Here is a 24,948-nt window from a genome sequence, read left to right as displayed (position 1 = left end):
GCCAGAAAGGCCTTCATCCCCCCCCCCCACACACACACACACACTCATGCAGAAACAACTCACACGCATGACTGATGACTGCAATCTCTGGCAAATGAAGCCACACTGTGAGCAACAACGCTAGTGCATGATGGGTAGTAGGGTAGGGGTAGAGGGCATGAAGTGCTGCTGGGGAGCACACAGGGACGAGGCGGTGAGAGGATTGGGCAGCTATGTGCAGTCGGGAGGTTAAATGGAGGGCTGGCAGGCAGGAAGAAGTAGGGGGGGGGGGGGGGTAGCAGAAAAGGAGACATGGTGGAATGAGGGCTGTGTAGTGCTGGAATGTGAACAGGGAAGGAGCTGGATGGGTGAGAAAAATGACTCATGAAGGTTGAGACCAGGAGGGTCACGGGAATGTAGGATATATTGCAGGGAAAGTTCCCATCTGTGCAATTCAGAAAGCTGGTGTTGGTGGGAAGGATCCATATGGCACAGGCTGTGAAGCAGCCATTGAAATGAAGAATGTCATTTTCGGCAACGTGGAGAGCCAGCTTATTGGTTGTCATGCCCACATAGAATGCAGCACAGTGGTTGCAGCTTAGCTTGTAGATCACGTGGCTGGTTTCACAGGTAGCCCAGCCTTTCATGGTATAGGTGATATTTGTGACCGGACTGGAATAGGCGGTGGTGGGAGGTTGTATGGGACAGGTCTTGCATCTAGGTCTATTACAGGGATATGAGCCATGAGGTAAGGGGTTGGGAAGAGCAGGGGTTGTGTAGGGATGGACAAGTATATTGTGTAGGTTCAGTGGATTGTGGAGTACCCCTGTGGGAGGGGTGGGAAGAATAGTGGTCAGGACATTACTCATTTCAGGGCATGATGATATGTAGTCAAAACCCTGGCGGAGAATGTAATTCAGTAGCTTCAGTCCTGGATGATACTGAGTTACAGTCTTTTTGTTGGGCCTATCTGTAACTCAGCATCTCCATTATATGGTGAGTAGCAGCTTTCCTTTTCATAATACTGTTACATTCCATCCTGGGTTTTTGATTGTTTGATACTAAAAATTGATTATTGGAATAAATAAATATGTAACTTTCATAAACTATTTTACTGGCATACAGAAGCCTAGTTGAACAAAACTTCTTACAACTAAGATAGGATTTGTAAACTCTCTCTCTCTCTCTCTCTCTCTCTCTCTCTCTCTCTCTCTCTCTATTCTGGAATTTGATAATAATCACTTTTATATGTCTGGTACAGTGAAAGTCTGATTCCTCTCATTTTTAACAGTTCATCTCAATACCAGATACCTTTTTATCTTTTTAAGAGCCTATTGTTTTTGTTGGTGAACAAGAATGTCTCAGATATATTTCTGGCCAGAGATAGTGGTCATGTGTGCAAGAGGTGTGCTCACCTCTGTGAATGTGCTCATGTTTTCCTTCCTGAAGAAGGCTTTGGCCAAAAGCTCATATATAACCGTCTTTTTGTCGTGTGTCACCTTTACAGCGAGTAGGAATCTACCTTTCATTACATTTTTAATGTCTATTTCTTTTTAATGTTCTGAGTGCAATTTTAACTCATGTTTTTCTAGTTTGGCACCTATACAGAAATTCCAAATACATGATGTTTGAACAATCAATAAATGACCCAATAAGATCTTTCTGACCTCTTACTGATGCTACATTAATTCTCTGTGTTAGCAATAGTGGAAAGCAATGCAAAACTCCATCTTCAAGGTTAACCATATAATCATTGGTTTTAAGTTGTCTTTTTTATGGCGTGTCCACAGGAGCGTTAGATTTATTACATGGAATTCTTTTTCCTGCAATAGTCTGATGCAGCAAACATAAATTTGTACATTCCATTCCGGATTTTTCATTGTTTGTTTATTTTAAGTGCTACTAATTTTGTTATAATTACCTAAAATTGACACTGTAAAGACCTAAGTAAGCTAACAACTATTATTTCTATTATTTTCACCAACTAATCTAACTCAGTTAAACTCCCCAGCTAGTTCTGAGGAGCATAGCATGGTGTATCACTTAGATTTTTTTTTCCATTCTTTCTTCAATTTTCAACCATCTTTGGTAGTAACTCCAATACCACAATTTTCCTCTGTTTCTAACACCCGATACTTGCTACAATATCTACTTTATTTTCTGTTAACCGCTGATCCCCCCCCCCCCCCCCTCCCCCATGAACCATGGACCATGCTGTTGATAGGCTTGCGTGCCTCAGTAATACAGATGGCCGTACCATAGGTGCAACCACAACGGAAGGGTATCTGTTGAGAGGCCAGACAAACATGTGGGTCCTGAAGAGGGGCAGCAGCCTTTTCAGTAGTCGCAGGGGCAACAGTCTGGATGATTGACTGATCTGGCCTTGTAATGCTAACCAAAACAGCCTTGCTGTGCTGGTACTGTGAACGGATGAAAGCAAGGGGAAACTACGGCCGTAATTTTTCCCGAGGGCATGCAGCTTTACAGTATGATTAAATGATGGTGGTGTCCTCTTGGGTAAAATATTCCGGAGGTAAAATAGTCCCCCATTCGGATCTCCAGGCGGGGACTACTCAGGAGGACATCGTTATCGGGAGAAAGAAAACTGGCATTCTACGGATCGGAGCGTGGAATGTCAGATCCCTTAATCAGGCTGGTAGGTTAGAAAATTTAAAAAGGGATATGGCTAGGTTAAAGTTAGATATAGTGGGAATTAGTGAAGTTCGGTGGCAGGAGGAACAAGACTTTTGGTCAGGTGAATACAGGGTTATAAATACAAAATCAAATAGGGGTAATGCAGTAGTAGGTTTAATAATGAATAAAAAAATAGGAGTGCGGGTAAGCTATTACAAACAGCATAGTGAACGCATTATTGTGGCCAAGATAGACACGAAGCCCATGCCTACTACAGTAGTACAAGTTTATGTGCCAACTAGCTCTGCAGATGATGAAGAAATTGATGAAATGTATGATGAGATAAAAGAAATTATTCAGGTAGTGAAAGGAGACGAAAATAGTCATGGGTGACTGGAACTCAATAGTAGGAAAAGGGAGAGAAGGAAACATAGTAGGTGAATATGGATTGGGGCTAAGAAATGAAAGAGGAACCCGCCTGGTAGAATTTTGCATGGAGCATAACTTAATCATAGCTAATACTTGGTTCAAGAATCAAAAAGGGAGGTTGTATACATGGAAGAATCCTGGAGATTACAGAAGGTATCAGATAGATTATATAATGCTAAGACAGAGATTTAGGAACCAGGTTTTAAATTGTAAGACATTTCCAGGGGCAGATGTGGATTCTGACCACAATCTATTGGTTATGACCTGTAGATTAAAACTGAAGAAACTGCAAAAAGGTGGGAATTTAATGAGATGGGACCTGGATAAACTGACTAAACCAGAGCTTGTACTGAGTTTCAGGGAGAGCATAAGGGAACAATTGACAGGAATGGGGGAAAGAAATACAGTAGAAGAAGAATGGGTAGCTTTGAGGGATGAAATAATGAAGGCAGCAGAGGATCAAGTAGGTAAAAAATCGAGGGCCAGTAGAAATCCTTGGGTAACAGAAGAAATATTGAATTTAATTGACGAAAGGAGAAAATATTAAAATGCAGTAAATGAAGCAGGGAAAAAGGAATACAAACGTCTCAAAAATGAGATCGACAGGAAGTGCAAAATGGCTAAGCAGGGATGGCTAGAGGACAAATGTAAGGATGTAGAAGCTTATCTCACAAGGCGTAAGATAGATAATGCCTACAGGAAAATTAAAGAGACGTTTGTGGAAAAGAGAACCACTTGTACGAATATCAAGAGCTCAGATGGAAACCCAGTTCTAAGCAAAGAAGGGAAAGCAGAAAGATGGAAGGAGTATATAGAGGGGCTAGACAAGAGTGATGTACTTGAGGACAATATAATGGAAATGGAAGAGGATGTAGATGAAGATGAAATGGGAGATATGATACTGCGTGAAGACTTTGACAGAGCACTGAAAGATCCAAGTCGAAACAAGACTCCAGGAGTAGACTACATTCCACTAGAACTATTGATAGCCTTGGGAGAGCCAGTCCTGACAAAACTCTACCACCTGGTGAGCAAGATGTATGAGACAGGTGAAATACCCTCAGACTTCAAGAAGAATATAATAATTCCAATCCCAAAGAAAGCAGGTGTTGACAGATGTGAAAATTACTGAACTGTCAGTTTAATAAGTCACAGCTGCAAAATACTGATGCAAATTCTTTACAGATGAATGGAAAAACTGGTAGAAGCTGACCTCAGGGAAGATCAGTTTGGATTCCGTAGAAATGTTGGAACACGTGAGGCAATACTGACCCTATGACTTATTTTAGAAGATAGAGTAAGGAAAGGCAAACCTACATTCCTAGCATTTGTAGACTTAGAGAAAGCTTTTGACAATGTTGACTCCAATAGTCGCTTTCAAATTCTAAAGTTGGCAGGGTAAAATATAGGGAGCGAAAGGATATTTACAATTTGTACAGAAACCAGATGGCAGTTATAACAGTCGAGGGGAATGTAAGGGAAGCAGTGTTTGGGAAGGGAGTCAGACAGGGTTGTAGCCTCTCCCCAATGTTATTCAATCTGTATATTGAGCAAGCAGTAAAGGAATCAAAAGAAAAGTTCTGAGTAGGTATTAAAATCCATGGAGAAGAAATAAAAACTTTGAGGTTCACCGATGACATTGTAATCCTGTCAGAGACAGCAAAGGACTTGGAAGAGCAGTTGAATGGAATGGGCAGTGTCTTTAAAGGAGGATATAAGATGAACATCAACAAAAGCAAAACAAGGATAATGGAATGTAGTCGAGTTAACTAGGGTGATGCTGAGGGAATTAGATTAGGAAATGAGACACTTAAAGTAGTAAATGAGTTTTGCTATTTGGCGAGAAAAATAACTAATGACGGTCAAAGTAGAGAGGATATAAAATGTAGACTGGCAATGTCAAGGAAAGCATTTCTGAAGAAGAGAAATTTGTTAACATTGAGTATAGATTTAAGTGTCAGGAAGTCGTTTCTGAAAGTATTTGTATGGAGTGTAGCCATGTATGGAAGTGAAACATTGGCGATAAATAGTTTGGACAAGAAGATAATAGAAGCTTTCGAAATGTGGTGTTACAGAAGAATGCTGAAGATTAGATGGGTAGATCACATAACTAATGAGAAGGTACTGAATAGAATTGGGGAAATGAGGAGTTTGTGGCACAATTTGACAAGAAGAAGGGATGAGGCATCAAGGGATCACCAATTTAGTATTGGGAGGGCAGTGTGGAGGGTAAAAATTGTAGAGGGAGACCAAGAGATGAATACACTAAGCAGATTCAGAAGGGTGTAGGTGGCAGTAATTACTCAGAGATGAAGAAGCTTGCATAGGATAGAGTAGCATGGAGAGCTGCATCAAATTAGTCTCTGGACGGAAGACCGCAACAACAACAACAACAAAAACAACCACTAATCTGATACATGTACCACATCACCTTCTTAACTCTACAAATATTACCCATTTCTAACAGCTTATTTCAAACACAGCAGATATTCACTTCCAGCAATGTGAATATTATATCTCTATTTTTGTTCACATTTGAGAATAAGTCTGCATTTGTCACATATGATTCACACACACTGTAGCTCTCAAAGCAGAAATGCTGAAATGTTTACTGTTCCAAAAAATCATCATCCTCAGCATCCCTCTTGATTCTGAGAAAAACAATTACTGTTTGATTATAACACACGCTTAATTTTGAAGGCACATCACTTCTGTCTTTCAGAGGCATGAATTGTGTATTCACACACTGCATATGTAAATTTACACCTACTGTTTCTGAAATTGCACAACTGACAAAATTTCTTTCACAGTCTCTTGTGGTGGAAGCAATGAACTGCTTTTCCCTAATCTGGTCATGTCAATGAATGTTGTATTTTTGAACTGTCTAAATTTTTTGGACATCTTCATTAGCCTTTTCTACTTTTTTATTCACATAGAACTAAAGGTAATTGTGTAGGCTGAGACAATGTAGAACAGAAAAAATAGCCAAATTATTTTTCTGATTTACTGTAGTCTCCATTTACGAGAAAATGCAAAACTCTTTAACTATTTTTGATTACATCATTTCTCCCTGACAAGAAGAGGAGGAAATTATCATTGCTTCACCCTGCTATTTTTCCATGGTTCCTTGCAGTTGCAGTATTGAAACTTGCCCCCATCCAACTGCTATCAGTGCCTGACAGAAACCTGAAATTCTGTAACCAATTTTAAGACACCAGTAGGATGGTATCGGTATGCAACACCACACTTCTGCTTCTTAATTCAGCAGCTAAACCTAGCTTTTCGCTATCAGCATATACACCACCGCTCATTAATTTCAATACACCCAATAAATGACATCTAGTTCTCTGTAGATAAGGTCTAATAATGTGGGTACAGTTGAGGAAGCAAAGGAAGAGTACAACAGTTGTACACATGTCATGATTTTTGTTTGTGGTCATCAAGATACGATAGTATCCAGCAAACAATGTTGTGTACATAAACATTATGTACCTACCTAATATGTTTGTTTACCTATTTACACCTTGTTGCACTTAGCCATGCAGGTTTATCTATTTGCCAATTTGCGAAACAGTGTAGTGTGTCTATGGGGGGAGTGCAATACACCCTTCACTGCCAGAAGACAACAGGTAGCAATAAGGACATACCACAACCAGGATGACCTCATAAAACAATAAAAGTGATGACAAATATATCAGAATTACTAGTAAGAGAAATAGATTCAAAACAGCACCCAAAATTTGTGCAGAATTGGTAGAAATGAGCACTACAAGAATATCTGTTGCAACAGTAAAAAGGAGACTGGCTGACGCTGGCTTGAAAGGATGTGTCACAGAAAGGAAACCCCTTCTAAGGCCCATAAATAAACAGAAGAGGCTTGAATGAGCTAGAAAACATTGTAATTGGACATTGGAAGAGTGGATGAAGGTGTTATTTACCAATGAATCGAAGTTTGAAATTTTTGGAACCAGAAGGAGAAAATTTTTCTCCTGTTTGTAGGGGAAAGGGCAGCCCAGCAGTGTGTTCCACCTACAGTTAAACATGGTGGAAGTTCTATTATAGTTTGGGACGTTTTGCTGGAGATAGAGTTGGCAACATTGTGAAAATAGAGGAAGTATGGATCAGAAGCAGTACCACTGCATACTTCAGTATCATGCAATATGAAGTGGATTGCACTTAATAGGGAAAGGGTTCACCTTACAACAGGATAATGACCCAAAACATCGGTCGGCATAGTGTATAAACTACATTGCATCAAAGGAAAAACAGAAAGTACTGAATGATACGGTATGGCCGTCCAAAAGCCCCAATTGTAATCCCATTGAAATGGTCTGGGATGAAGCGAACAGACGTATCAGTAAAGTTAATATATCCAGCAAGGAACATTTCTGGAATATTGTTAAGGATGTGATGAATCATAAAGATTCACCTACAAAAACTGATTAACGGCATGCCTCGAGTTTGTGAGGAGGATACTTTGATGGAAGTAAAATATAATGGTTGTGATTGTGATATATATGGACATTAATATAATTATATTTTGTGAGAAATAACGTTTGATTTGTGTTGTAAATCTGAAGTACCAGGGAATACCGAAATTATTGAGCGTTAGTGTATATCAATATCACAGTTGCTAGGAGTTGAATCTTTGCAGCTTTTAGGCCTATTAACACTGTCAACAATACTTTGTTCCACCTCTTCCAATTCTTCCTTATTGTTCCCAAAGGAAATTATAGCCAAGATGGCTGTGAGTATAGAAGTATGTAATTCTAGCATGAGAAAAAGTTACAGTTATGTGGTTAAAAGGTGAGTTTGTAATAACTGTAAGATTGAAATACAATGCTAAAGAACAAATTTCAAGCTTACAATTCATAATCAATACTTTAAAGAAGAGATGTCGATTCACTCAAGAACAATGGTAGTTCTTTAACCACAAAAAGAACAATAACTTCTACAAAAAGACACACTTCCCGACAAACACAAATATGATGTTTTTCAATCAAGTGACTGTGATGACGATGACTATGTAAACAATCATGAGCTTGAAAAAAAATCAGTGATTTGAATATGCATTTTTTAAAATGTCAACAACAAACACAGATCATCAAGATCTTTTGCCAACAGACAGCCATGGGAGAAATCTATTTAGTATGTTCCAAGAGAAAAATCAACCCATAGTACTGAGTGATGTAGTGAAGCCTGGAGTGGGAACCAAACATGTTGTAGACTCTGATTTTTAAAACAAAATAACACGGGATAATGACTTTATTGTTTGCATAAAGTGTTCAAATGATATAGCTAAAAATGAAGCAGAAGTCTGCATAAAACTTTGGCAGAAATTTCTGAAGTGAATAAATATAGAAACACAGTAGCTGTCACAGTGCCACATTATGGCCGATACCTTCCCCATGTCTTGATACCTTTACATTGGGTAAAAAGCTGGTTCTTGCAACGGAAATGTCCCAGTATGTGATTCTGTCTCACAGGGTAGCTGACGGATCTGAACAACTTTTGGCATATGCCTCAAAGACAGTGACGGCAGCTCAACATATTTATTCAAAATAGAAAAGGAAGTGTTGGTGATCATCTATGCAGTTAGCAAGTTTCATGTTTTCCTTTATGGGAACAAATTTCATCTCATCACTGACCATAATCTGCTTGTGGCACTTTTTGGCCCCTGTTCGCGGCTTCCTGACAGGACCGCACAAAGACTCCAGTGAAGAGCTTTATTTCTTAGAGTGTATCAGTATGAGATTCTTTATTGTCTCACTGCTTGTTTTCCCAATGCTGACGTGCTGTTGCGCCCACTTTCCCATTGGTATTATTTACAAACTTTGACAAAATGGAAGTTGTGTGTTTCCAAATTAATGATCATATGCACCAGGTGTTGAATAAGCCAATTGTCTCTTAAATTTACATACCAAATGATCTGCATTGCCATATGATTGATGGTGCAGACATGAGGTGAGTAACACTGTTATGGATGTAGAAATTGTGGAACAACACTGGGGACGATCATCTGTGGCAATCCTTTGGTCAAAAACATCAGCAGTACAGCCCACACAGTAGTCTGCCAAGGTGGAGCGCATGCACATGACATATGAATATTTTGGCATTGCATCCACCATTTGGTTCATGGTGTGGGTTCCTGTAGTCATGTCCTAGTTCATGAACCACGGGCAACATATGAGTGGCCAAGTAAGTGGTCCCGACAGTCGGGATAGCACTTACTTTGGAATAAGGCTGGGCATCTCGGACATATTCTGAGTCGTGGTCACCTTTGTGCTCATACGCCAAAGACTACCAAATCCACCAGTTAGTCCCTCAGCCGTTAGGGGTAAAACCCAATGGGACTCGGGGCAAGTAAGGCTAGCAACCTGCTTCCCTGGTACTTTAAATATGATGCTAGCAACAATCAGAGCAAAATGCCTCGGACCTTTGGAGGTGACGGAGTCCCACCTCTAACTGACAAACCAGGGACTCCTAAGATACGACTTGGCAAACAAATGGTAATGAGATGGGGAGCTATTAATATCAATGGGGGCTACTCTGGGAAGAAGGTAGAGCTGGCAGAGGCTGCAAGTAAGATGGGGCTGGACGTTTTAGCTGTTGTGACATTCGGGTAAGGGGTGAGAAAGAAGAGGAAGTGGGAGAATACAAGGTCTACCTATCAGGAGTCAAAGCAGGAATAGCACAATGGGGTGTAGGGCTTTACATCAGGAAAGAAATGGAACCCAGCATAGTTGCAATAAGGTATGTAAACGAACGACTGATGTGGATAGATTTGACAGTGTCTAGCAAGAAAATTAGGATTGTGTCAGTATATTCGCATTATGAAGGGACAGATCAAGATAAGATGGATAGTTTTTATGACGCACTCAGTGATGTACTTGTTAGAGTAAAGGACAAGGACAGTGTTCTGCTCATGGGTGATTTTAACGCCAGGATTGGAAATCGAACAGAAGGGTATGAAAAGGTTATGGGTAAATTTGGAGAGGATATGGAGGCCAACAGGAATGGGAAACAACTCTTGGATTTCTGTGCCAGTATGGGCCTAGTAATCACAAACTCCTTTTTTAAACATAAGAACATTCACCAGTATGCTTGGGAAGGCAGGGGAACCAGATCTGTCATTGACTATATAATAACAGATCAGGAATTCAGGAAGGCTGTGAGAGACACACGTGTATTCAGGGGATTCTTTGATGACACTGATCATTATTTAATCTGCAGTGAAATTGGGATTGTGAGGTCGAAATTGCAGGAGGTCAGGTCCATATGTAGGAGGATAAGAGTGGAGAAACTTCAGGATAAGGAAATCAGGCACAAGTACATAACAGCGCTCTCAGAAAGGTACAAGTTAGTTGAATGTAGTCAATTACAGTCATTGGAAAAGGAATGGACAAGGTACAGGGACACAGTACTAGAAGTGGCTAAAGTGTCTTGGAACAGTAGTGTGTAAAAGTAGGATGAAGCAAACAGCTTGGTGGAATGATACAGTCAAGGCAGCCTGTAAAAGGAAAAAGAAGGCGTATCAAAAATGGCTACATACCAGAACCCAGGTAGACAGAGAAAGTTATGTTGAAGAAAGAAACAAAGCCAAACAGATAATTGCAGCATCCAAGAAGAAATCGTGGGAAGACTTTGGAAACAGGTTGGAGACTATGGGTCAAGCTGCTGAAAAACCATTCTGGAGTGTAATTAGCAGTCTTCGAAAGGGAGGTAAGAAGGAAATGACAAGTATTTTGGACAGGTCAGGAAAACTGCTGGTGAATCCTGTGGATGCCTTGGGCAGATGGAGGGAATATTTTGAAGAGTTGCTCAATGTAGGTGAAAATGGGATCAATAATGTTTCAGATTTCGAGGTAGAATGGGATAGGAATGATGATGGAAATAGGATCACATTTGAGGAAGTGGAAAAAATGGTCAATAGATTGCAGTGCAATAAAGCGGCTGGGGTGGATGAAATTAAGTCGGAACTCATCAAATACAGTGGAATGTCAGGTCTTAAATGGCTACACAGGATAATTGAAATGGCCTGGGCATCGAGACAGGTTCCATCAGACTGGACAAAAGCAGTAATCACACCCATCTTTAAACATGGAAACAGAAAAGATTGTAACAACTACAGAGGTATCTCTTTAATCAGCGTTGTGGGTAAAATCTTCTCAGGTATTGTTGAAAGGAAAGTGCGAGTATTAGTTGAGGACCAATTGGATGAAAATCAGTGTGGGTTTAGGCCTCTTAGAGGTTGTCAGGACCAGATCTTTAGCTTACGGCAAATAATGGAGAAGTGTTATGAGTGGAACAGCTAATTGTATCTATGCTTTATAGATCTAGAAAAGGCATATGATTGGGTTCCTAGGAGGAAGTTATTGTCTGTTCTACAAGGTTATGGAATAGGAGGCAAACTTTTGCAAGCAATTAAAGGTCTTTACATGGATAGTCAGGCAGCAGTCAGAGTTGACGGTAAATTGAGTTCATGGTTCAGAGTAGTTTCAGGGGTAAGACAAGGCTGCAACCTGTCTCCACTGTTGTTCATATTATTTATGGATCATATGTTGAAAACAATAGACTGGCTGGGTGAGATTAAGCTATGTGAACACAAAATAAGCAGTCTTGCATATGCGGATGACTTAGTTGTGATGGCAGATTCGATTGAAAGTTTGCAAAGTAATATTTCAGAGCTAGATCAGAAATGTAAGGACTATGGTATGAAGATTAGCATCTCCAAAACGAAAGTAATGTCAGTGGGAAAGAAATATAAACGGATTGAGTGCCAAATAGGAGGAAGAAAGTTAGAACAGGTGGACGATTTCAAGTACTTAGGATGCATATTCTCGCAGGATGGCAACATAGTGAAAGAACTGGAAGCGAGGTGTAGCAAAGATAATGCAGTGAGCACTCAGCTACAATCTACTCTGTTCTGCAAGAAGGAAGTCAGTACCAAGACTAAGTTATCTGTGCACCGTTCAATCTTTCAACCAACTTTGTTGTATGGGAGCGAAAGCTGGGTGGATTCAGGTTACCTTATCAACAAGGTTGAGGTTACGGATATGAAAGTAGCTAGGATGATTGCAGGTACTAGTAGATGGGAACAATGGCAGGAGGGTGTCCACAATGAGGAAATCAAAGAAAAACTGGGAATGAACTCGATAGATGTAGCAGTCAGGGTGAACAGGCTTAGATGGTGGGGTCATGTTACATGCGTGGGAGAAGCAAGGTTACCCAAGAGACTCATGGATTCAGCAGTAGAGGGTAGGAGGAGTCGTGGCAGACCGAGGAGAAGGTACCTGGATTCAGTTAAGAATGATTTTGAAGTAATGGGTTTAACATCAGAAGAGGCACCAATGTTAGCACTGAATAGGGGATCATGGAGGAACTGTATAAGGGGGGCTATGCTCCAGACTGAACGCTGAAAGGCATAATCAGTCTTAAATGATGATGATGATGATGACGATGATGATGCATCCACCAATACTAATAACATGGAATGACATAAAAGGCCCGCAAAATCAATGTGCACATTGTCCCATGGCTGATCATGAGTGAGCCACGGGGCAAAAGTTCATGAGCGAGGAAGGGTGGGTGGGTTGCTTGTTGCTCAGCACACTGTTTGCACCCATGGTCAAGTTTCTCAATCACTGAATCAATGCTGGGCAAGTAGACAAAAAACCTTGCTAGCAATTTCATTTGGGTTGCACACCAATGGTCATGGTGAAGAAGCACAAGAAACCAGGACTACATGGTTGTTGGGATGGCAATGCAGACTGTCCAAATACATATTAAGAAGGAGGGTTCCATTAATCACGACTAGCAGACTATGAAGAAGGAAAAACATGTGGAGTGGCCCTGATTCCTCAACAGGCAGCCAATTGGCTTATCCAGCACCTGGTGAACTCGCCTGCAGATACTGTGTTGTCTTTTCCTAAGCACCTACAGGACAACCGCACTAAAGAGCCACAGCACACGAAAGGTTCTACATGGCTGGCAACCTTGGATACTGCTCCATCATGACTGGTGGTGCAACCGCACCCTTCACGATATGCTGTGGGTGATCCAGTACCGGCGCCACCTTCAGTCAGCAGATGGGATGGGTGCCAGCTATGGTTTGTGAGATGCATGGCTGGCGAATGTTCACCATGGATGATCCCGCCATCAGAATCAATTGTGCTCTCAGTGGGGCAACAGCCCACCACAGCCACAGCAGACGTTGTCAGACAGCTGTCCTACTGTGGCTGGCCGCCATGGAGGTTCCTTCCCTGAAGGTGCTGATAGGCATCGACGATGTTGAGATGGAGCCACTGCCCATCCCAGACCCTCAAATGATGTGGCTGCCTGGATGCTGCAAGCTCATCAGAGCACCGAGCAGACGTTCCCCTGCCATTGTTGCCTCCATCTCTTGTTGCTGCTTGGTTCACAGATTCCCCATGCACAGGTAATCACCTCGGTCAGCGCTCCATTGTGTGGGCCACTTCCACTTGTACAGCCTGCTGGGGCAGAGACAGCTATCAGCCAATCCCTGAAATGGTGATGCCTCTTCGGATGCTGATGAGCAGATGGAAGCCAATCCCTCATCACTGTCATTGTCATTGGGTCACCTGGGTGGATCTGTCGCTTCCTGACCATTGCTGACCTTCCACTAACAGTGATCAAGTCTGCATGGTCCACACCGATGCTCATGGTACTGGCTCGATGGAAGAGGGGAGGGGTGTGGAGGTAGGCTCACGCTATTCGCCACTGCAGCACTTTTATCTGGCACCAGCCGTGGCCATGTGAAGCAGGCGCACAATCACCCCACAGCCAACATCCGGCCAACAAACATGAACATGCTGGACTGCTGCCAGTGGGGCCTTGTCCACTTGTATCTTCTCCATCACATGCAAATGTTCTTGAGTCAGATGTCAACTCTGTGCCAGTGTGCGTTCAGCTGTCAATGACAGGAATCTATACTTGGGCAGTTAATAGGGTGTTAATGTTTCTCTGACTTTGTGACTATTCAATGTGTAGTTATCAGCTCATGTAATTTTGTGTATGTACTGGCTGTCAACAGAGATTGTAGAAATGTCACCTTGTTTATTAAAATTGATTAAATTAAAATACCATTAAAATGAGAACTAGAGAGATCTCAGAATTATGCATTTCTGAGCACTGGTTTACCCTGGAAATAATTAAACAAGCAAAATTAAATAAATTCATTCATCTTTCTGCTATTGCATAAAAAACAGCAAGCAGGTAGAAATTTACATAAAGGAAAATATAGATTTTACCATTCTACCTGATTTAACTGGAATGAATGTCAAAAAGAATTATGAAACTGCAGTTACAAAAGTTAATAAGTTCAACCTGGTTACTATACAGGGTGTTTCAAAATGAATACATGGATTTTAAGGCTTTGTAGCACATATTACATTCACCTTACAATTATAAATAATACACCAAACGAAAGAGAAATACAAACACTTTTTCTTACAATTATTCAGTGTGAACACCGATCACACATCAAGTCGATAGGTGAGTTGTTCCTAAACCTTGATCAATGTGTTAAGAGTAACTGTTGCAATAGCACCGTTTCTAAAGTCAGATAGATTAGCTGGTATCGGAGGCACATACACATGTCGCGTCAGATCATGTGTGAACATGGAGGTCATACATAAAATGCTGTGTCAACTGGCCCCTTGCGCCCAATCCACCGGTCGGATGCAACGTCTTTTAACCAGTCATGTACTGAGTTAAGCCAGTGAGGCGGCACACCATCTTCCTCCCAAACAAAGATATGTCGTTCAGTTTCTTCCCATTGAGGTATGGGCCATAGCTGTAGCACATCATGATAAGAAACATCAGTTCAGTTGATTCACCAAAAAAGAAAGGCACATGAACTATTTGCGGGGTTATTTCTTGGGGCTAAGCATGAAAGACTCGCAGTCGTTCAACATGTTTTTCAGTCATTCCATACTCTTCCCATTGTGCACAGGTACACAAATAAAACTGTTTGAGTTGCTCTTTCATTTGGTGTATTATTTACAATTGTAAATTGAACGTAATAAATGCCACAATGCCTTAAAACCGGTATTTTCATTTTCAAACACCCTGTATTGCTTCAGTTTACCGATCAACGTCTGGAAATTTTGAACTTTTCTCATAAAAAGTCGAAACAGAAAGACCCTTTTGAACCTTGCTACAACACACAATCTAAGGGCTGAAGTAAAAGCTGTTACCCAAGTAAAAGACACTTGTGAAACATCTCTATATCAGTTTCTAGTCAAGAAGAGTTCACACAGCTCCTCCACAAAATTTTCATAGCAGGCATTACTGACTATATTGCTCAAATGCTATGTCTGAAAATAGAAGACAGTATTGTTAACAATATCTCTTTAAGAACCAAATATAGAAGTTGTAGTCAGGGTAACATAAACTACTTCAACAGCCTACTGAAGAAAGAAAAATGGTCATAAGTTTAGAAAAATAATGACATAAATGGAAAATACAACTTTCATTGACACATTAACCCATTTCTTTCAAGTTGCAGTTTCACAGAAAACTGTAACCAAAAGGGGGAATTCTTGAACAAACAACTTGATCACAAGAGGAATGAGGGCTTCTTGCCAGATGAAAAGACTGCTTCATAAAGAATGTAAATGAAAAATTCCGTACCTGAATTACACATATGCTATAAAAATACTCCAAAATACTAAGACAGTAATATGAGCAGCAAAAATAAAGCATAATGATGAACACCTTTATAATTTGGCTAATTAAGCAAAGGCTATGTGGAGTGTTATAAAAAAGAATCTCGTGAAAACAGAGCATAATGCCTTATCACAGGAAAACAGAAAAATAACAAAACCGAAAAAAGTATCCAACTCATAACAAACCCCCAAAAAGTGGCCAACACATTTGTTGCTGATAATATGATAAAATCAAACTTAAATGATAACACAGAAGCTAATGAATATAAAATAAGTGAATGTAGAGGGTCGACATATATCAGTTCCATATCACAACATGAAGTTGCGAAAGCAATAAAGGGAGTAAAAAATTACATCTCTGGTAGGCATTGATGGTGTCCCTGCAACAATTTTACAGATGAGTGTACCAAACTTAATTGAAATACTTACAGACTTATGTGAATGGTCACTTCAGGCAGGCACTTTGCCTGATATATTGAAAACATCAAAGGTTACTCCAGTATAAAAAAAAGTGAAAGAGATAATGTAAATAACCAGAGATCCATCACAATTTCCTCCTGTATTTCAAAACTATTTGAGAAGGTTATGTATGACAAACTTATGGAATTTGTAAATAAAAACAATATCCTATGTAATGAACAACAGATTCAAGAATAAGAGGTCAACAACAAATGTCATTTGTGAGTGCATCAATTGCATACTAAGCCTGACTGTCAAAAAACAGGAATCAACAGGAATATTTATTGACCTATCAAAAGCATTTGACATGGTGGATCATAAGATTCTGCTGCCACCACTTGAAAAATATAGTATTCAAGATCTGTACAGCAACTGGATCAGTTCCTTCCTGAGCACAAATGTCAACCAAAAAACTACTTCTGAACACTTGTCAGACTATAAACCAATCAAATATGGTGTACCCCAAGGATAAGTAACGGGACCCCTTCTGCACCATAAAAGATCTAAGCTTAAACAGGGATGTTCATAAAATGATCATGTTTGCACATTCACATCACAATTATACTAAAAGGAGAAAGTAACGAAGAATTGCAGAAATCAGCAAACACTGACATAAAACAACTTAGCAAATGGGCATAGAATAATTAGTTTGTAATAAATAGTAAAAAGACTGTCACACCAAAATTCCACAATGCTCTAAGCAAGGACTTGTTTATCCCATGTGTCTCTACCAACAATGTACCAGTCAGTAAATGTACAGAAACCAAATTTTTATGACTATGGCTACAAAGCATTGTGAAATGGAATAAACATATCAAATACCTTAATCCAAATTTGAGCAAGATATGCTACCTCCTTTGCTCACTAAAATCCTACTGCAGTGTGAAAACAATAATAAACACTTATCATACCTACTTTTATTCTTCCTTTAAATAGGGATTACTTTCTTGCGAAACTTTACAGCAGCTGGCAGCACTTTCAGACTGCAAAAAAGGGCCATTAGAATCATGTTTGGATTCAAACCTAGAGATTTGTGTAAACCTCCTATGTATCTACATTACAAAAACCCTTATATTCTTTAAAATTTATGTAACAGATAGCAAAACAAAAGGAAACAATGCTATTCACGATCACTTTACCAGAGAAAACAAAAACTTACATGTGACCCAAATGAATACATCCCTGTGCAAAAATGGTGCTTTCCATATGGGAGTTAAACTTTATAACAAACTTCTCAAAAATATAAAAAAGCAATTACTGAGGTAAAACCTTTGGAAAAGCTATGAAGTCATATTTACAGCATTGCTGCTTTTATTCAGTTGAAGAATATTTAAACTTATGAAGTGTGGTGCTTAAATACTTAGTGTATGAAGCAATAATATTATGAAAAGGATGGTTGCTACTCATCATATATTGTAGATGCTGAGTCGCAGATAGGCACAATAGAAAGACTGTCAGAAAGAGAGCTTTCAGCCAACAAGGCCTTCGATGAAAAGAGACAACATCATACATGTACACACGCGTACACACACAAGGGTGCACATCTCTCTCTCTCACACACACACTCACACACACACACACACACACACACACACACACACACACACACACACACACACACACATGCAAAAACAACTCTCAGGCACATATGACGGGTCTCTGGCTGCTGAGACCAGACTGAGAGCAATATTGTTTAATGTATGAAGTGGATTATTGTAATCTTAGAAAAGTGTGCTTAGAAATCACTTTCACGTGTATATTTATAAACTGGCTTCTCCACTGTTTTACATTTAGCTGCTTTGTAGACAACATACTCAATAAAATACAATCTACAATGGCTCAGGAGAATTGCTTAAGTGCAGTAAATTGATACTGTGTACATTCACATCCATTTTTTAATGGTCCTGTTGCAAAATATTTATCTGTGTTGTTTCTGTTCATGCTGTCTCTGCTCTTTATATGTAGTACCAAACAATTCATTTCACATCCACAGCCCAGTTTAGAAAATGTTTTAAATTAGTTATCATACACTACATTTCAACTGGTTACACAGGCCTTTATGTTTTCCACTTCCAACCTACTATTATTGCAAGAAATGTTAGTCAATTTTTTCTTGTAAATTTGAACTATCTTGTCACTGTCTGTTGGGCTGCATCATTTGGATGCAGTACACAGAGATATGGGGTCAGCACATGGCTTTCCTAGTGATTGCCAGCTTTCCTGATCTTAGAGCTACTAATTCTATTTCAACCAGCTTCTCAATTGACCTTACAATACTGTGTATGCCCAGTTCCGCACCTCCCAGTTAAATCCAGATCCTCCATACATGATGGCCACTCAGATATGAAGATGGACATTGTCTTATGGCATCAATACATTAAAAGATACATTTATGGCAGAATAAACAAAACAAAATAGTGTTGTGTAGTTCCACAGAAGTGACTGAATGTCCTGAAAGAGTAAATGTAAATAACTGTCACCAAGAATTTATCTTTATTTTTTGCCATATAAAATCAGAGCAACAATATTAAGTAATGAAGTACTTAGCAGTAGAACAAAATAGTGTTGTTTTGGTATATGAAATGACTGAATGTCCCAAAAGCAACAAATGTAGATAACTGTAACCAAGCATTAACAGCAACACTGAAAGGATAGATTGATTAACAACAACATTGAAAGGATAGACTGCTGCTCATCAGATACAGTAGGTGTTGAGTAGCAAACAGTCATGATGGAAAAGAATGCTAGAAGTATTCAGCTGTTGGGCAAACCCTATCAGATTTGGAAAAAAAAACACATATTCACACAAGCACAACTCATCCACACATTGCATGTGAATGTGAATGAGAGTGAAGGAGAAATAGAGAGAGAGGGGGGAGGGGGAGAGAGAGAGGGGGGGGGGGAGAAAGGGAGAGAGGGGGAGGGGGGAGAGGAGAGAGAGATAGAGAGAGAGAGAGAGAGAGAGAGAGAGAGAGAGAGAGAGAGAGAGTATTGCCTTTGTGTGAACATGTGTGTGTGATTTACATCTGATAAAGGCTTTAATCTGAGCACTGAATACTTCTAACATTCTTTTCCACTGTGCCTGTCTGCATCTCAGCACTTCTTCTGCATGATGAGAAGCAATATATTCTTCTTGTATTGTTATTCCATCCTGGATATTCCACTGTAGGCAAGTATTTATCTTTATCTTCTCCCTTATAAAACCAGAGCAATAAAATAAAGTTGACATTCAATAACTGTGCGGTAAGGGTCATTATGGACTAAAAAACATGTTTTACCTCTTTCTTTGATTTTAGCTCCTCTGAATTAAAACTATTGAGCAACAAAGCCAAGAAGAGGTTCAGCACCATAAAATTGCCCATAACAAGTGCTGGAAGAAAAATTGCAAAGCAAGTTTCAGGTCCCTGAAAACAGAAAGAGATAATTATTGACTGCAACCTGTCTTTACACCATTATAAAGCAAGAACATAAATTTTAATGCTGTGTGTTATTACTAAGTAACATAATTTGCAGGATCAGTTCAATATTATTTATGTGGCCAGAAAATAGAAAATAATCTACAAAGCACATATTTGGCATCAAAGGAAAATCTAAATTTGAGAAAATTATTTTAACATTTTTGGCACACATATTAATTTAAGATCAACATACTGCATACATCAATTATTTTCAGCAACTCCATTCTTTGGTCATTACTTTAATGCCATTGTTGTCATATCATTTGATGTATTATTTCCTCTGGGTTTTCAGGGCTACATTCTAGTTGCCCTTCAGCATATTGTTTTTGTCTTTCTTTATCCTTGGTGTAAATCATATTACATTAATAAGAATTAGGACAGACTGCTACTGCTTACAGAGGCAAGTTGAGCAGCACAAACTATGTGGTGAGTAGCAGTCTATCCTCATTCACGTTGTTGTTATTCCATCCCAGATTTTCCACTGTTCTATTTTAATCTTGTAATAAATAGATTATTTCTCTGGTAGTGTCCACTAAACCATTACCCTGCATTTATTTTTTCAGATCCAGATAATAGCACACATATGCACAGAGTGCGATAACTTCCAGTATGTCATTAAGATTACATTGCCTGATTGTACTCCCTAATTTTTCACTGTTTGTCATGCCATACTCTTCAGCTGCATTATTTTATTTACTTCTCTTTGACTGATTAATAACTTCATAAATCAGAGTGTGAAGGTTTTAATTCCACATATAAAATTAATATAAGAAAACTTACTGCCATGGATATTGACCAAACTAACTGCTGGGTATAAAGCTTCATCTGCAGTAATCTTGAGGATTGTATAAAACATTAAATAAATGTTGCTACTTTTTATAAAGAAGGTAACTGTCCAAAGATAAACACAGAAGTATGTTCAAAAAATACAAGACATCAAATCACAAACTTTTTTTTTTATACAAAATCTAAAGTTCATCTGTTTCAGATTATAGCTTGAATCTGTTCATCCATTTCCAAATTTTTCATTCAATATTCAGCTTGAACAGAACCTATTTGTTTTTGCCATAGCACACTACTGCTTAACTAAAGCATACATTTAAAAATGCTTCTGAAATCTGAAACCTCTGTTTAATGCTATTAATTTTTCACAGAAAAATTCTTAATATTTTGAATAGCAGCCAATGTTCAATAAGTGTGGATCACAGATGACATTTCAGTTTTTTGTCTAATGTATACACAACAAAACTTTTTAAGAAATACACTATTTTACTCTTAACGAAAAATCATAGGGGGTCTATTTTATATCTATGTATCATATACATGTAACTAATCATATGTATTTATCATTACATAACTTTCTAAGACTGGTCAACTACTAAACAATGGAAAGTACAGAATGAAATAACAACAATATGAGAGGATAGATTGCAACTCACCACACAGAGGAGTTATTGACTCACAGACAGGCACAACAGAAAGATTGCTAAAATATTAAAGCATTTGGACAAGGTCCTTCCTTCTTCTGCAAAAGAATACCGTACATTTTCACACAAGCACAACTCTCTCTCTCTCTCTCTCTCTCTCTCTCTCTCTCTCTCTCTCTCTCTCTCACACACACACACACACACACACACACACACACACACACACACACAGACATCTCAATCAGGCTACAACACCATGAGACAATGGCCACATGTGTGTGAGTTGTGGCTGTGTGAATGTGGGTGTGTTTTCTATTGTAGGAGCAATATATTGTCCAAAATCTTTAATATTTTAGCAGTTTTTTTCATTGTGTCTGTGTGCAACTGAATGCCTTCTCTTTGTGGTGAGTAGCAATCTATCCTTTCCTCACCAAGGGTCAGCAACACACTTCTAATCATATTAATCCTATGAATAAACAACAGTACTTACATCTTGACATACGTCATCCTTTTCATTCCTCCCACACAGGTTTCACATTCAAGACAAACATATCTGTTCACAAGCAGATTTTTTACTGCAATACACCACTATTCTCACCCCAGGCCTTCATCATATGTAAGTATCCCATCAGCCTAGATCAAAATCAGATTTCCTGGGCCATCACATTCAATCCTGATTGTGCTGATCCCTCCAAAAAACAACTCAGGAGTACACCTCTTGTCACTCAGTCCTATGCTGGTCTTGAATGTATTAATCAGCTATTTTGACATGGCTATAACTTTCTAATATCAAGGTCCATTCTGTGTGACATTTTGCCCATCACAATTAGAACAGATTTTCGTTGCCTTCTGACCCCCTACCTCACACACTGCCCCCACCCCCAATGTCTGCAATATCCTGGTCAGACCCTATGCTCCTTCTGCACCCATTTCCCAACACTATGGTTCTTCCCCTGTGACTGCCCCAATGTAAGACTTGCCTGATGCACTCTCCTATTACAACCTATGCCAGATCTGTAAACGGCAAAACATGTACTATTAAATGGAGAACCACCTGTGAAACAATGCATGTTGTGTACAGGGTGTTATGTAAACACTATTCGGCCTTCTATATTGGTATGTCTATCACAAAGGTATCAGTTTGGATGAATAGGCATAGACAGAGTGTGTATGCTGGCAACACACAATATCTTGTTCCACAGTATGTTCTAGAACATGACAGTCATGACTTTGGTGCCTGTTTCACCACAAGTACCATCTGGATTCTCCGTCCTAACACCAGTATCTCAGAACTCTGCAGATGGGTACTGGTGTTACAACATGTGGTTGATTCTCACCACCCGCTTGCCCCAAATCTACGCAAATTTTTGTAGCCTCAGCATTTCTATTCAGTAACTATTCATTTTCTTCATTCCCTTTTGTTTTTCTATACATTTTATTTTCTAAACTATCTATTCTCCACATCCTCCCTTCCCCACCCCATCCACTCCTATTTGTCTACTATCTTTCACTCTTATTACTCTTGCATGATGTTTTATCAGTAATCTCTATCTTGCTTATTACTCTCTCTTCCCCCTTTAAGTTCTCAGGTTTCCAAATTTCATTTGGTGCAGGCATCAACAATCAGTCTTTCCTTCACATCTCATCCAGTAAGACTCCCCTGACCCATGTTCTGGGCGACTTTTCTGCAACTCTCCCCATTTCCTAAACCTCACCAGTCCTTTTCCCTTGTCTCTCTTCCTTTCTCTTCAATTCTTCTGCCAGAAGAAAGAGCCACTGGCTCCAAAAGCTTGCACATTTCTCTATCTTTCACACACATTTTCTCCTGCTGCTGCTTGGAAAGTAAATTTTTTTAGCCAATTTTGTCATATTTTAAAACATTGATTATTTTCATTGAGAGATAATCTTCTGTGATTCATGTGTGTTAATTTCAATGAAAAGCATTCAGGTAACACATGAGGTAAAGATACTTTTATGCTTCCTTATGGCTGTTACAATTATATGCTCTGGCTCCCTAATATATGGAAAAGAAAATTTACAACAATCTAAAACACAAGAAAATTCAGAGGAAAAGCTGCATGATACTGTACTACAGCAATTCCACTACTCAATTTAAGAAGGATGTCCTCCATCATAAGTCTTATTTTATTTCTAAACCCAAGTATTCATTCTCACTAAATAAATTAATTAACCAATTTTAAAACACATATAAATCTGATTAACTGTAATAGCACACAAATTAATTATACTGCACAATTTGACATGTTTTCTGAACCACAATTGAAGTAAGATTAAATGTATAATATGTAAATAAATCACATTTCATAATAATAAAAAACTACCTTCCATTTAATTATAATGAGATTTGTAAGGAAGTAACTATAGAATGAAAGATTTTACATGCTTTCTAGCATAAAAAGCACTCAGTGGTGGACAATAAATTAATGAAAGTGTGAAACATGTATGATAAATTAAAATGTAGCTGCTTTCACTCATTCTACATAAAAATTACCTCCTCACTCTCTGCTCTCATGCAGTCCCACAGTGGCTCAATCCATTCTCCACATAAAATTCTAAATATCATCATAAAAGAATGGAAGAAATCTGTGAAGTTCCATCTGAAATTAAGAGAAATTTAAAACATTTTCACAATGATTTTTTACTGGAAAAATTATGAAAAATACACTTCCCCATATTAATCAGAAAGATTAATACAACAATCAATTATACATGAGAAATTCTTATGGATACTTATTAATATTTTTCTTGTGATTATTTTATTTTGTCAATGGACAGACATTGCAAATAATTACAGAAAATAACTGATAATATATGCAATGGATTTCTGATTACAAAATAAAAATACTTTCACATTGTTATGCAGTAGGAGAGAGGGTTTGGAAAGTTAGCAGGAAAAAAACTGGCAGATAAAAGCTCTGAGTCAGGCAATGAAAACATAGCCTGTGGGTATTTCATTCTGGCACAAGCTTTAATCTGTCATGAAATTTTGACACTTGTTTAGAGTAAATGACTGCAGCAGTTAATTGCAATAAGATTTGAAGATAAGTGAGATGCAGATGCTAGATTTATTCTTTATCCAAAAAATGGACATGAACCAAAGCAAGTGTGTTATCTGAAGTAAATCCTGCAACTGACTGATCCTGTTACACTATGTATTTCGAATAACAGGGTTTCAAGATATGCTTTACTCATCATGTATATGAAAACATTGGCATAAATCTGCCCTTTTACTATATATTGTTCATTTTAACAACTGATAAACATCAAAGGAGTGCTACATATGTAGGCATGCCAAGTTCCACAAGATGCATTATACTTGTGTATATTTTTACTTGTGACAAACCTGTTTGTAAATTTATTTTTGATAAACCTCTGTGAAATGTGCAATATATATTCCATTAAAATGTTAACGTGGAATGAGTAATGAATCACAACCAAAAATTGTTTTGAATATATGAAGATGACAATCTTACATGTTGAAAACGGTTAATAAAAAATAGTTTTGAATAATTTCTTTAAAAAACACTGTTCATGCTTAAAGGTATCAGTTTTATTAAGTGTTTTGACACTGTTTTTTTGTGCATGGTAATTTTAATCAACAACCACAATGTAATGAAACACCAGGAGAGGTTGGTTTGAGTTATTAAGTAGACTTCATGAACTTCCTTTGTTTCACTGCATGTGCCAGCCACGTAAGATCAATAGTTAAGTTTAAGTGGATGTTTTCAGCTTTGGAACAGGCACATTGCAATTTTTTCTCTTGAATAGATTTTAGGCGAGAAAAATTCACTTCTAGGGATTGTCAGTCCATCCAATGGCAGTTGATACTAGAAACAATATGCTTCAAACCTG

The 24,948-nt window shown here is 38.7% G+C and overlaps 1 protein-coding gene across 1 annotated transcript in view; it reads right to left on the bottom strand.

The window, feature by feature from the left end:
- LOC126191195 (sodium channel protein 60E-like) overlaps positions 1–24,948 on the bottom strand; it is a 339,817-nt gene that overhangs the window by 155,472 nt on the left and 159,397 nt on the right. The window contains exons 14-15 of the mRNA XM_049931990.1: positions 23,588–23,693; positions 19,469–19,594 (exon numbers count right to left, since the gene is read on the bottom strand). Coding sequence (XP_049787947.1) covers positions 19,469–19,594; positions 23,588–23,693 — 232 coding nt within the window. The remainder of the gene's footprint in view (positions 1–19,468; positions 19,595–23,587; positions 23,694–24,948) is intronic.

Source organism: Schistocerca cancellata, chromosome 6 (assembly GCF_023864275.1).
Source record: "Schistocerca cancellata isolate TAMUIC-IGC-003103 chromosome 6, iqSchCanc2.1, whole genome shotgun sequence".
NCBI lineage: Eukaryota > Metazoa > Arthropoda > Insecta > Orthoptera > Acrididae > Schistocerca > Schistocerca cancellata.
Note: the sequence above shows the minus strand (reverse complement) of the source record. Positions and strands in the feature narration are given on the sequence as shown.